The 12,762-nt window shown below is 46.1% G+C and overlaps 1 protein-coding gene across 1 annotated transcript in view; it reads left to right on the forward strand.

The window, feature by feature from the left end:
• Positions 1-12,762, forward strand: part of FAM3B (FAM3 metabolism regulating signaling molecule B) — a 60,195-nt gene that overhangs the window by 14,171 nt on the left and 33,262 nt on the right. Inside the window, exon 3 of the mRNA XM_020899815.2 lies at positions 11,120-11,243. Coding sequence (XP_020755474.1) covers positions 11,120-11,243 — 124 coding nt within the window. The remainder of the gene's footprint in view (positions 1-11,119; positions 11,244-12,762) is intronic.

The following is a 12,762-nucleotide window of genomic DNA, read 5'->3' on the forward strand; positions in this document are numbered from 1 at the left end:
TCCTTGCCTGACGACCAAGGACATCAGTAAACATGATAGTCTGGAAGAAGTTTGTGAAATTTTTTGCCAATATCTGTATGACCTGTCCAGCAAAGTGGATGCCCCAATCACTGGAGATTGTATAAAACACATTTTAACCATTTTTTTTCCTATTGTGAGATATCAACCCTGAAGCCAGGAAAGGCTTTAGCTTATGAAATAAAAGTGAGGTTTGTCAGGGACCCAGGAAAAGCCAAGTGGCCATCTTGGACTTCCCATAGCCCTGACTGTTTGGTTTAAAACTATTGTTTATCCTTTTTAAATTTCCTGATGAAGGGTTAATTTTGTAGAAGCAGAATGATCTTTGTGCATGTTTGCCATATTCTCCATAGATCATTGTGAAATAACACTCATTCATTTTATCAAAGTAACAAAAGATTTTATAAGCAAGTGTGAATCACTTAAAGACAAAGAAATTTACATAATCTGTTATCAAAAGCCATATTCCAAGAAAACTTTGTTCTTTTAACAGGAAGAGAAAACCAAATTCCAGATTGGTACCAGCTTATATTCACTGTGAAGTAATAGTTTTTTACTTATTCACAGTAACAATAAGACTTCAAAGGCAGTTTATGTCTTAAGAAAATGTACCATGCACAAAACTCTTCTTTCACTTACCACAAACCTTTTTTACACTTTTTGTATTCATCACTTTATCTGTTTAGTGAATAACCACCTGCAAGTTTAGTCTCACTTTTTAGAGACTGAAATTTTATTTTTCATACCTTTTTTATTAAAAACATAAATCTCATTTTCCTTAAGAAACCATGAACTGTCTTTTCTATTAGCATTTTGTAGATTGGTGAACATAAATACCAGTTTTAATTTTTTTTTAATAGAGAACATCTCGGGATGGCACTAAACATATTTATTAATAACCCACAATCTCTTTAGTTTCTCTGTTAGTGTTCAGTAATTAATGTTTCAAAAATCTTAATTTATTTGCAATGACCTAGCGATTTAATAAACTTTTATCATTTAGTTTAGCACAGCCCTAGAAATTTAAGTTACCCCAGTCCTCAGAGATTATTTTAGATAGACATTTCTAAAATATAATTGTTTTTAGTAGAGTTTATCTAAAAGTTTTCATATCATATATATTTGTGTGTGTGTTATTTTTAAAGTTCCTTCATTCAAGTTACTTTCTTCATCGACATATTTAATTTACATTAAGCCTAAGCACAATCAAAGTGTTACACAATGCTGATGACTCAAGACGTAATTAGCCTAACAGACAAAACATTAATGTTAGTTAATATTGAATATTTCTCAGTTCGTGTGAACCTGAAATTAAATAGAGCTCATTTATAAGTTAACCTCATATTATCCTAAAACAAAGACACACACTGAGATACAGATAAATTTAGACAGACAGACAGAGATCTCATAGTTTTCCTCTTGAAATTTAAAATGTCTCTTTGCCCCTTCATTTTTTTTTCTTGGTTTGAGTTCTACCAATTTGTTCATGGCTGGAGTCCCAGATAGAGTGGGCTGTGTAGCCCAAGGACATGATAAGAGTTAACTTCAGGTTTTTCCCCAGGCCCGTTTTTGTTTCTCAGGCAGAATTGGAGCCCCAAAAAAGTATTTTAACAAGCCAACTTTTTCCTAATTGTACATGCAAGAAGAACCGGTTTTGCAATTTCAAAAAAGACTTTATTTTAACCAGTTTTCTCTGGAGTCTAAAGAATATCCTGGCCATTCAGTGTCAAAAATGTCATCTCTCTTTTTTGGAGTCATAGTTTCATAGCTAAAAAATAAACCAAAGAGTGTTCAAATGGGCTCTGATGACAGGGGTGGCCTGACTGATAAGATGTTGTCCCAGCAGGGATTGTCTCTCTGGGGTGGTGAGCTCTTCTCTTAAAGTGAAGAAAGCCTGTCCTTTAACCTCTGTTTTCTCCCAGGCTCTTATGTAGTATCGCCTCACCTATTCTATAAGCACTTGATCTTGAGTTCTCCCCCAATTTTCTCTGCCTATCAATTGATCTGAAGAGATGGGGATCTTCTGGCTTGGTCATGAGCCGCCCTAATCAAACGGGAACCGTCAGCTAGTCCCTGCACTATTCCCAAGGTGAAAGGAGAATTTACTCCATAAATCTGAACAGCTTGCTTACGTTCCTTTAATATTTTGAATCTGCTTGTGTATAGCCTCATATACCCCACTAGGATTATTAGGATCTGTCCCAGGAGCTATCCATTCATATATTGTCAATGGAAATGCCATAGCCATAACCTCCAAATCAACCCTCCTGTCGAGCCTGCCAAATACCTTTCTGGAGGGGCGACAGAACTGCTGTCTGTCCTAAGGAGGGAAAAGCTTGAGCTGCTCCAGAAGTTAAGACAAGAGGGGGAGGAAGAGGAGGCAGAGGAAATTCCTCTTTCTTAAGCAAAGGCACAGGAGGAAATGCAGCTTGTTCTACCCCCTCGGGCTCTGTGTATTCAGGTCCTCCCTCTGATGGGGTTTCACGTTCATCCTCACTCCCTTCTGAGCTTTTAGAGGTCTGAAGAGGTTCCAAAACGGATTTTATCAGTGTCCAAGTTGACCAGATAGATGCAGGCAAGGGCACTCCCTTGCAAAGAAGTTTCTCTAACTCACTACCTACGTTTTCCCATGTTGCTAAATCTAAAGAAGGGAACCCCCAGCAATGTTTCTCAGTGGTTTGTAAAAGCTCCAATAGCCGGCCCTCACTGATTTTTGCCCCCTCTTCCATCCCGCCACCCCGCCTCTTTTAAAAGCTACCTTATAAGGCATATATATGGCGGGTGTTGTTCCGAGCTTTCTGAATTTTCCATGCCTAACCCCAGTTTCCATGCCTGAGAGAGTGTTACTTACTGCAAAGGGGGATTTCCAGAGGCCTCACCCCATTCTTCCTCGGGACACTGCTTCGATTGTTCAACTTTAGCTTCCCTCTCGGCGACCCTTCACTTTCGAGCCCCACATTGGGCTCCACTTGCTGCGGCCAGCACAGCAGGTAGGGATTGAAAGTGGTTACCGCACAGTTTGGAAAAAGGAAACTAGAGACAGGATTAAAGTTTTTTTAAATTAATTAATTTATTTTAATTGGAGGCCAATTACGTTACAATATTGTAGTGGTTTTTGCCATATATTGACATGAGTCGGCCATGGGTATAGATGTGTTCCCCATCCTTAACCCCGCTCCCACCTCCCTCCCCATCCCCCTCCTCCCCTCAGGGTCATCCCAGTGCTCCAGCTCTGAGCACCCTGCCTCATGCATCGAACCTGGACTGGTGATCTGTTTCACATGTAATAATTTACATGTTTCAATGCTGTTCTCTCAAATCATCCTACCCTCGCCTTCTCCCAGCATCCAAAAGACTGTTCCATACATCTGTGTCTCTTTTGCTGTCTCGCATACGGTCATCGTTACCATCTTTCTAAATTCCATATATGTGTGTTAGTATACTGTATTAGTGTTTTAAAGATGGGACCAGGGGACTCATGACCTCTAGGATCAAGAGCCCTGCTGACCGAGTCTGCATCGCTTTTATTGAGCTCTCGGTATGCAGAAAGTGTCTGGTTTTTAGATAACATAAGGTTCCCATGCCCCCAGTCACATCCCAGAGTTCATGCTCTTCTCTGTACTTTTATGTTACCTCCTAGTCCCAAGGGCATCCCACGGCCCGGGGCAGCAATCTTCACAGGAACATCGGAAGAACCATCAGTGTGTGCACAAGCAGCCTTCTGAACTTGAGCTTACCTGGCGTTCCAAGGTCCACACCGTGTTCCTCCTTAGCTTATCAAAGCATGACAACCCCAACTAATGAGCCCGATGGACTTTTTCTTTAGATTATACTTAGTTGCTATATCTGGCTTTTATTCTTTACCTATGCTGTTCTTCTCATGGCTTAGCCAGAGCGACAGGTGACTGACTATTAACCCTTGCATCCCCCTTCTCATATTTCACGGGGAGATGAGGACTTCGTGGAAGGTCCTGGGCTCGCCTCCAGGACGGGACAGACACACAGTCTCCCTCTGTCTGAGGGGCAAGTCTTCCCACGTCTCTCCTCCTCAACCCACTCCTTCCTTTCCTCCCTGTCTGGCTGTCCCCCAGCAGGCCTACAAGCCCTGCAGTTGCCCAGTTTCAAGACCCAAGAAAGCACCCAGAGTCAGCAACACAGACATCGCTGGTTTAATGGATGAGGGGCTTACACATTGGGAGCAGGGTCCTGGGATGACACTCACACTCACTGTGCTGCCAAGGCAGCAGGTCCTGATGGGAAGTTTTGCTCCCAGAGGCAGGGGGAGGTTATCAGTAACAGGGGCCACTGAACCGGGTGGGCTCATCGGTTGCCAGGGAAACCAGCAGAGGGGCAGGCCCCTCACTGCCCCTTTAATAAGAACTATCACGAGGTGGGCCTGGGACAAGAGTCGTTGGAAGGAAGGTCAGGTGAGTGGGTGGACGGGAGGCAAGCCCTGGTGGAGCCAGGGAGGGACAGAGAGCAAGAGGACCACCATCTTCAGTGGTCAGAACCTCTGGACTAGGGGCAGAGGTGACCTGCCAGGGTCCAGGCCACCCTCATTTAATTAACTAATTTTAAAAAATTGTATTGGGAAAAAATACAGTGTTGCCTTAGTTTCTGCCGTATAGCAAAGTGAATCATGTTTACATGTGTTTACATATATGTTTACATGTTTACATATATGTAAACATGCCACATGTTTACATATATCTCTTCCTTGAATTACGCTGAGTAGAGTTCCCTCTGCTCTACAGTTGGTCCTCATTAGTTAGCTATCTTATACGTGTGTTTGTGCTCACTCCCTCAGCCGTGTCAAACTCTTTGTGACCCCATGGACCGTAGCCCACCAGGCTCCTCTTTCCATAAAATCTTCCAGGCAAGGATACTGCAGCCAGTTGCCATTTCCTTCTCCAGGGGGCCTTGCTGACCCAGCGATCAAACCTGAGTCTCCTGCATTGGCAGGTGAATTTTTTACACTGTACCACCAGGGAAGCCCATTTTGTGCATTCAGATCTGTTCAGTTCAGTTGCTCAGTCCTGTCCGACTCTTTGCGACCCCATGGGCTGCAGCACTCCAGGCTTCCCTGTCCATCACCAACTCCCGGAGCTGGCTCAAATCCATGTCCATTGAGTTGGTGATGCCATTCAACCATCTCATCCTCTTGTCATCCGCTTCTCCTGCCTTCAATCTTTCCCAGCATCAGGGTCTTTTCCAATGAGTCAGTTCTTTGCATCAGGTGACTGAAGTATTGGAGTTTCAGCTTCAGCATCAGCCTTCCAATGAATATTCAGGAATGATTTCCTTGAGGATTGACTGGTTTGATCTCCTTGAAGTCCCAGGGACTCTCAAGAGTCTTTTCCAACACCACAGTTCAAAAGCATCAATACTTCAGTGCTCAGCTTTCTTTATAGTCCAAATCTCACATCCATACATGACTACTAGAAAAACCATAACTTTAACTGGATGGACATTTATCAGCAAAGTAATGCCTCTGCTTTCTAATAAGCTGTCTAGGTTGGTCATAACTTTTGTTCCAAGGAGCAAGTGTCTTTTAATTTCATGGCTGCAGTCACCATCTGCAGTGATTTTGGAGCCCCCCAAAATAAATTCAGCCACTGTTTCCATTGTTTGCCCATCTATTTGCCATGAAGTGATGGAACTGGATATCATGATCTTTATTTTTTGAATGTTGAGTTTTAAGCCAATTTTCACTCTCCTCTTTCACTTTCATCAAGAGGCTCTTTTGTTCTTCTTTGCTTTCTGCCATATGGGTGGTGTCATCTGCATATCTGAGGTTATTGATATTTCTCCCGGCAGTCTTGATTCCAGCTTGTGCTTCATCTAGCCCGGCATTTCACATGATGTACTCTGCGTGTAAGTTAAATAAGCAGGGTGACAATATACAGCCTTGAGGCACTCCTTTCCCAAACTGGAACCAGTCTGTTGTTCCATGTCTAGTTCTAACTGTTGCTTCCTGACCTGCATAAAGATTTCTCAGGAGGCAGGTCAGGTGGTCTGGTATTCCCATCTCTTGAATAATTTTCCACAGTTTGTTGTGATCCATACAGTCAAAGGCTTTGGCATAGTCAATAAAATAGAATTAGATGTTTTTCTGGAATCCTCTTGTTTTTTCAATGATCCAGTGGATGTTGGCAATTTGATCTCTGGTTCCTCTGCCTTTTCTAAATCCCGCTTGAACATCTGCAAGTTCACAGTTCACATACTGTTGAAGCCTGGCTTGGAGAATTTTGAGCATTACGTTGCTAGTGTGTGAGATGGGTGCAGTTGTGCGGTAGTTTGAACATTCTTTGGGATCGGAATGAAAACTGACCTTTTCCAGTCCTGTGGCCACAGCTGAGTTTTCCAAATTTGCTGCATATTGAGTGCAGCACTTTAACAGCATCATCTTTTAGGACCTGAAATAGCTCAGCTGGAATTCTGTCACCTCCACTAGCTTTGTTCGTCGTGATGGTTCCTAGGGCCCATTTGACTTTACATTCTAGGATGTCTGGCTCCAAATGTGTGATCACACCATTGTGGTTATCTGGGTCATGAAGATCTTTTTTGTATAATTCTTCTGTGTATTCTTGGCACCTCTTCTTAATATCTTCTGCTTCTGTCAGGTCTGTATGATTTCTGTCCTTTATTGTGTCCATCTTTGCATGAAATGTTCCCTTGGTAGCTCTAATTTTCTTGAAGAGATCTCTAGTCTTTCCCATTCTATTATTTTCTTCTATTTCTTTGCATCGATCACTGAAGGAGGCTTTCTTATCTCTCCTTGCTTTTCTTTGGAACTCTGCATTCAGGTGGGTTTATCTTACTTTTTCTCCTTTGCCTTTAGCTTCTCTTCTTTCCTCAGCTATTCTGTACATACATTATTAATGTGTATCTTATACACAGTAGTGTATATACATATCAATCCTAATCTCCTAATCCATCCTATCCCCCACTTTCCTCCTTGCTCTGTCATTTTATTTACTTCTCCCTTTATCCCCACTTCCCTGTCCGACATCACCCACCGTCCGCCAGCCCTCTGATGCATCTAATGACAGCCTTCTATTGAACACCTGCTGGCACCCCAGCTTGTCCTGTTTTGCAGGCGTGCGTTTCGGTGCTGCGTGGAAATCAGCACCGTGCCTGAGAACCTGTCTGGCTGTGGGTGCCCCTCCTCTGAGGCTGCTCAGGCGGCATGGTGCCTGGGGCTCGAGTTCTCGCATTTTCCTCTTCTTTCGCTTTTGGGAGTGGGGGCCGGCTCCCCCCCGCCCACCGTTGCCTCCAGCTTGTCACCACACAGATGCTGTGTAGGAGACATCCCCACAGGTCTCCTCGTGGACACGGCTGAGACTTTTTTTGGTATTTACATACCCAGGAGTGGAACCACAGCGCACCTGTCAGTTCAGGTGACTCCGTTGAGCCTGACAGCTTTCCAGAACTGGCTCCTGTCTCCCGCCGTCCTTAGCAACACTCGCAGTTCCCAGCTTTCCAAATTTCCCAGTGGGACAGGCACAAGGTGGCATGTTGCCGCTGTGATGAGCGTTTCTCAGGCTTCCAGTGGCCTTTGGAACATCAAACCCGATTGAGACAACTACAGTCATCCCCCCATCTGTGGGAAATTGATTCCAAGACCTCTGCAGATGCCAAAATGCACAGATGCTTAGGTGCCTTATATAAAGTGGCGCAACTTCTGCATGTTATCCACCCACATCTTCCTTTATACTTCATCTCTTCTTCTTTCAATTTTATTATGATATAATTGATATACAGGCGGATTCTTTACCAGCTGAGCTACCAGGGATTCCCATAGTTTATATACAGCACTGGAGACGTTTGGAGGCTTCTCTGGTGGTCAGTAGTAAAAAATCCACCCGGCAATGCAAGAGACGTGGGTTCAGTCCCTGGGTCGGTCAGGAAGATCCCGTGGAGGAGGGCGTGGCAACCCACTCCAGTATCCTCGCCTGGATAATCCCATGGACAGAGGAGCCTGGCAGGCTACAGTCCACAGGGTCACAGAGTCTGACATGACTGAGCGACTAAACAAGCAAGTATGAGTTTAAGGTGTGCAGCGTGATGACTGGACTTAAATACATCATGAGATGGTTTGCACAAGTTAGTTAATATCCACCACCTCATATAAACACAAAATTAAAGAAATAGAAAAAAATTTGTGATGAGAACTCTGAGGATTTGCTGTCTTAACAGCCCTCCTACACACTTTAAATCATAGCTAGGTTAAGTATAAAGCCTAGTACAATGTAAATGATATGTCAATAGTTGTAAATACAATGTAAATGCTAAGTAAAGCATTGCTTGCCATATGCAAATTCAAGTTTTGCTTCTCAGGTCTTTCAGGAATTTTTTTTAATCTTTTCACTTCCTGGTTGGTTGAGTCCAAGATGTGGAATCCACGGAGAGAGCAGGGAGGGCCGGCCTTATTTTTCTTTCTGACAGGCAGGAGGAGGAACAAGGGCCAGTTGAGGGGGGGAGCCCCAACTCCCTGGTACCCAAGCACCCTAGGCCATCATGCAGCTGTGCTTTTCAGAGAGCTGCCAGCTCCCGCTTTCCTTCCACCTGCTCTCAGCTGGGAGTCTGCTGCTCCTGCCTCGGGCACCTATCATGTAGGTGCACATAGAGATCAGACCTGGGGCTCAAGGGCCTGTTGTTGCCAGAACCAAAAAAAGAAGGGCGAGGAGTGACTGCCCGCTAGTTTAGTGTCACGGCAGTGTACCAGGGGTTAATGTAATCACTCCTGAGGCTCCAGTAGGTCTGGAATATACATGCTAATGGTCATTGGGTGGCTTCCCAGGTTGCACTAGTGGTAAAGACTCTGCTTGCCAGTACAGGTAGCTGTAAGAGATGTGGGTTCAATTCCTGGGTAGGGAAGATCCCCTGGAGGAGGGCATGGCAACCCACTGCAGTATTCTTGCCTGGAGAATCGAATGGACAGAGAAGCCTGGCGGGATAAGTATAGGGTCACAAAGAGTTGGACACAACTGAAGCAACTTAAAACACACACAATAGTCACTGGGTAGTTACCCTCTTCCTTTTGGTGGTGGTTTTAGAACCTGTAAAACAACTCAGTGCTGTGCATGAGATACTCTTATCCCTGTTGTGTACTTCAGGGAGGAACTAAAGATTCTGTCACTGCCATATCACTGATTTACTGTTTAAATTGTTACCACTTCTCCTGGCCCACACTTTTGTCACTATACAATCACATATACCTTCAATCATTAATTCTTGAGTCAGGCTTTTGTGACTCTGGGGAGTCCTGCGAGACTAAGCTTTTCTACAGACAAGAGGCAGGCAGAGGACTCAGGCCAGGGGGAGGGTGGGGATCCGTCCCAGGAAGGCCCCACAGGGTCCTGCTCCATTCCATATTTGTTCAGCATGCTGATAGGGCAGCTGCTTATGCTGCACACCCACTAGGTGCTGGGGGTGTGGCAAAAATAAACAGATGACATCCTTGTCCTCATGGAGAAGCTTTAAAAAAAAAAAACTATGGGGTATTAAACAGTGATGAAGGCTAAGCAAAAGAAAATAAAAAAGAGCAAGCTGGACAGTGCAAGGTGGGTTGGAGCTTTGGTTAGTGATGGGAGTAGCGCAAGTGAGGGGAAGAAAGATGCAAAGAGATAAGTGTGATGTTGGGGTGCACCAGGAGTGGGCATGCACCAGCATCCCCATGATCCCCAAGCAGCTCAGCCCTGGTCCAGCTCAGCCCCATGGCACTCAGCCATCACAGGACTCATGGGTAGTCCTGACTCCCCCAGCAAGGCCTCCCAGCCACCCTGCCGGCCGAGCTTTCATCCAGGTGGATGAAACAGAAGAGCGCTGCAGGGATCCATAAGGCAGCATATCCCCACTCAAACTGGAGGAGTGGGAGCGCTTTCTGATTTTTTTTTCTGGAGACTCAGGATTAAAATTTGAGCCCAGCATAAGACTCTGGGTTCTGTGGGTGATGACAGACAGCCACACCTGTGAAAGGAGGGAGACACGCGTGGTAGTGATGGCAACAAGGCACCCAGTAGTGGGAGATGCAGGTAGTGCCCGGGGCTGGCTGGCCCCACCCTCCCCGATTGCTGACCTCTATTGCTGGGCAAGACATCTCCGGGGCCTGCCACCGCTGACAGCAGCCCAGGCAGAAAACCTCAGTGTCTCACACTTAAGGGAAAGGAGAGGGGTCAGCCAAGGCCAGAGTGGTGTTGTGGAGGCAGTCTGAACGTGGGTTGGAAAAGAGTTTCCAGACACAGAGCATCTCAGAAGGGAGTGAGTTTATAGAGAACAAAAAGCAGAGATAATGCAGGTGCTGCGAGCTAGCAGGCCAATGCCTCCTGACGGACCAGGCAGAGCCGACCCCTTTCGTGGGTTAGTAGCCAATTTTTAAAGCCTCAAGACAAAGAAAACTCCTGCTGGAAGGGTGGCATTAGGTGATTGGTTAGGGTGAGCACTGGGGAGGGCATTTGTGTCTAATAATGGGTCAGGAAGCCTGCTCATGAGGATCAAGGGTGTGGGGGGTGGGGGCAGGGATGGGCTTTTGGCAACGACTACCAAGGGGCTCGGTCAGCTTCAGAGGTGACCTTGTTTCTGGGCTCTACTTCTGGCCTTGGTACAAGGTCTTGCACCTGTGGCCTGGGGGCAGGGCTAACAGTGGTCAAGAGTGTGTGTGTGTGTATCTCAGGTATGTAAATTCAGAAGCTGGATAGATGTTCCACAGGCTACTGGTTGGTTCACCAGCACGCTTAAAGATTAAGAGTGATTCCCAACTCCTTTTAAATGGTTCTGCCTACTCAGCATCCCCTCCTGTTGCTTATTTGCTGTTTGAAGGCAAAAGCAGGTTGAATTAGCTTCACATCTTCCCAGTTTTCCTCTCGCAGTACTGGCATGGGAGGCCATTCCCTCCTCTGGGGGATCTTCCCAACCCAGGAATTAAACCGAGGCCTCCTGTGTTGTAGGTGGATTCTTCACCATCTGGGAAGCTCTCCACCACTACTGGGATTTGCCAATATGAAGTCCTGGGACAGACAAACTGCCATTCATGGCCAAGCAGTGGATTCTTCTGATCAATACTGTGTGATGCTAACTGTTATATTCCTGTTTGTTGCAGCCCCAACCCCCAAAAGGCAAAAATGTGATCACTGGTCCCCGTGTCCCGCAGACACCTACGCCTACCGGTTGCTCAGCGGGGGTGGCAGGGACAAATACGCCAAGATCTGCTTTGAGGATGAGATGTAAGTATCAGTGCGAGAAAAGAAAGCCTAGCTCCCCCACGTGGTTGTTTGCCTTCTCTGAGGCTGAAAAGTGAAAGAGAAAGCCGCTGAGTTGTGTCTGACTCTTTCTGACCCTATGGACTCCTCTGTCCATGGGATTCTCCAGGGAAGAATACTGGAGTGAGTTGCCATTTCCTTCTCCAGGGGATCTTCCCAACCCAGGGATCGAACCCAGGTCTCCTGCATTGCAGGCAGAATCTGAAGCTGACTAGGCAGCAAGTCTGTCCCAGGAGAGAAGGGCATGTCCTTGACTTTAGGCAGAGGCTAGGGGCATCCGAGGGGAGCTGAGAAAGCCCGCTGTGCCCACGGTGGGGTGGGGACACATGGATTGTCTCTTATGGTTTTATGTGTCACATGTTGAGCTTCCATTTGACAGCAGTCGGCACAAAACTCAGGGCTTCCCAGGTGGCATTAGTGGTAAAGAACCCATCTGTCAATGCAGAAGATGTAAGAGACGTGGGAGTTCAGTCCCTGGGTCAGGAAGATCCCCTGGAGAAGGAAATGGCAACCCGCTCCAGTATTCTTGCCTGGAGAATCCCATGGACAGAGGAGCCTGGTGGGCTCCAGTCCATAGGATCACAGAGTCAGACACAACTGAAGCGACTTAGCACACTCGCACACACACAGCACAAACTTAAGTATATATTTTGTACTCTAGCCCTTCAAAGTCAGGGAAACATCAAAACTCAGGACATAGTTGTCCTTGCATTTGGGTTTTGAGTCTCACCCTCCTGGAATAAAGTCAGTGTCGTCTCTCCCTGCACCCCTTGCTCAACTCGGTCCAGATTCCCTGCAACTGCCTTACCCTTAATAGCCCACTTAATCCCTGGCACTTGGAACTGTCCTAGCCCAGCGTGTTCCATGGCTAGAGCTGCATAACAAAGTACACAGACAGGGCAGTGTAAGCAACGGACGTTCATTCTCTCACACTCTGGAAGCCAAAGGTCAAGATCAAGGTGTGGGCAGGGCTGGTTCCCTCTGGGGCTGCTAGGGAACGTCTGTCTCAGCCTCTCCCTTGACTTGCAGATGCCACTTTCACCCTGGGTCTTCACATCGCCTTCCCTCCTTGTGTCTTGGTCCCAACTTCCCCTCTTTAAAAGGACACCAGTCGTATTGGATTGCTGTTGTTCACTCACTAAGTCATGTTCAATCTGTTGTGACCCCATGGACTGCAGCACATCAAGATCCTTGTTCTTCACTATCTCCTGGAGCTTGCTGAAACTCCTGTTCATTAAGTGGGATGCCATCCAACCTTCTCATCCTCTGTCGCCCCCTTCTCCTCCTGCCTTCAATCTTTCCCAGCATCAGGGTCTTTTCTAATGAGTTAGTTCTTCGCATGAGGTGGTCAAAGTATTAGAGCTTCAGCTTCAGCATCAGTTCTTCCAAAGAATATTCAGGGTTGATTTCCTTTAGGATTGACTGGTTTGATTTCTTTGCTCTCCAAGGGATTCGCAAGCATCTTCTCCAACACTACAATTTG

Source organism: Odocoileus virginianus, chromosome 4, assembly GCF_023699985.2.
Source record: "Odocoileus virginianus isolate 20LAN1187 ecotype Illinois chromosome 4, Ovbor_1.2, whole genome shotgun sequence".
Taxonomy (NCBI): Eukaryota; Metazoa; Chordata; class Mammalia; order Artiodactyla; family Cervidae; genus Odocoileus; species Odocoileus virginianus.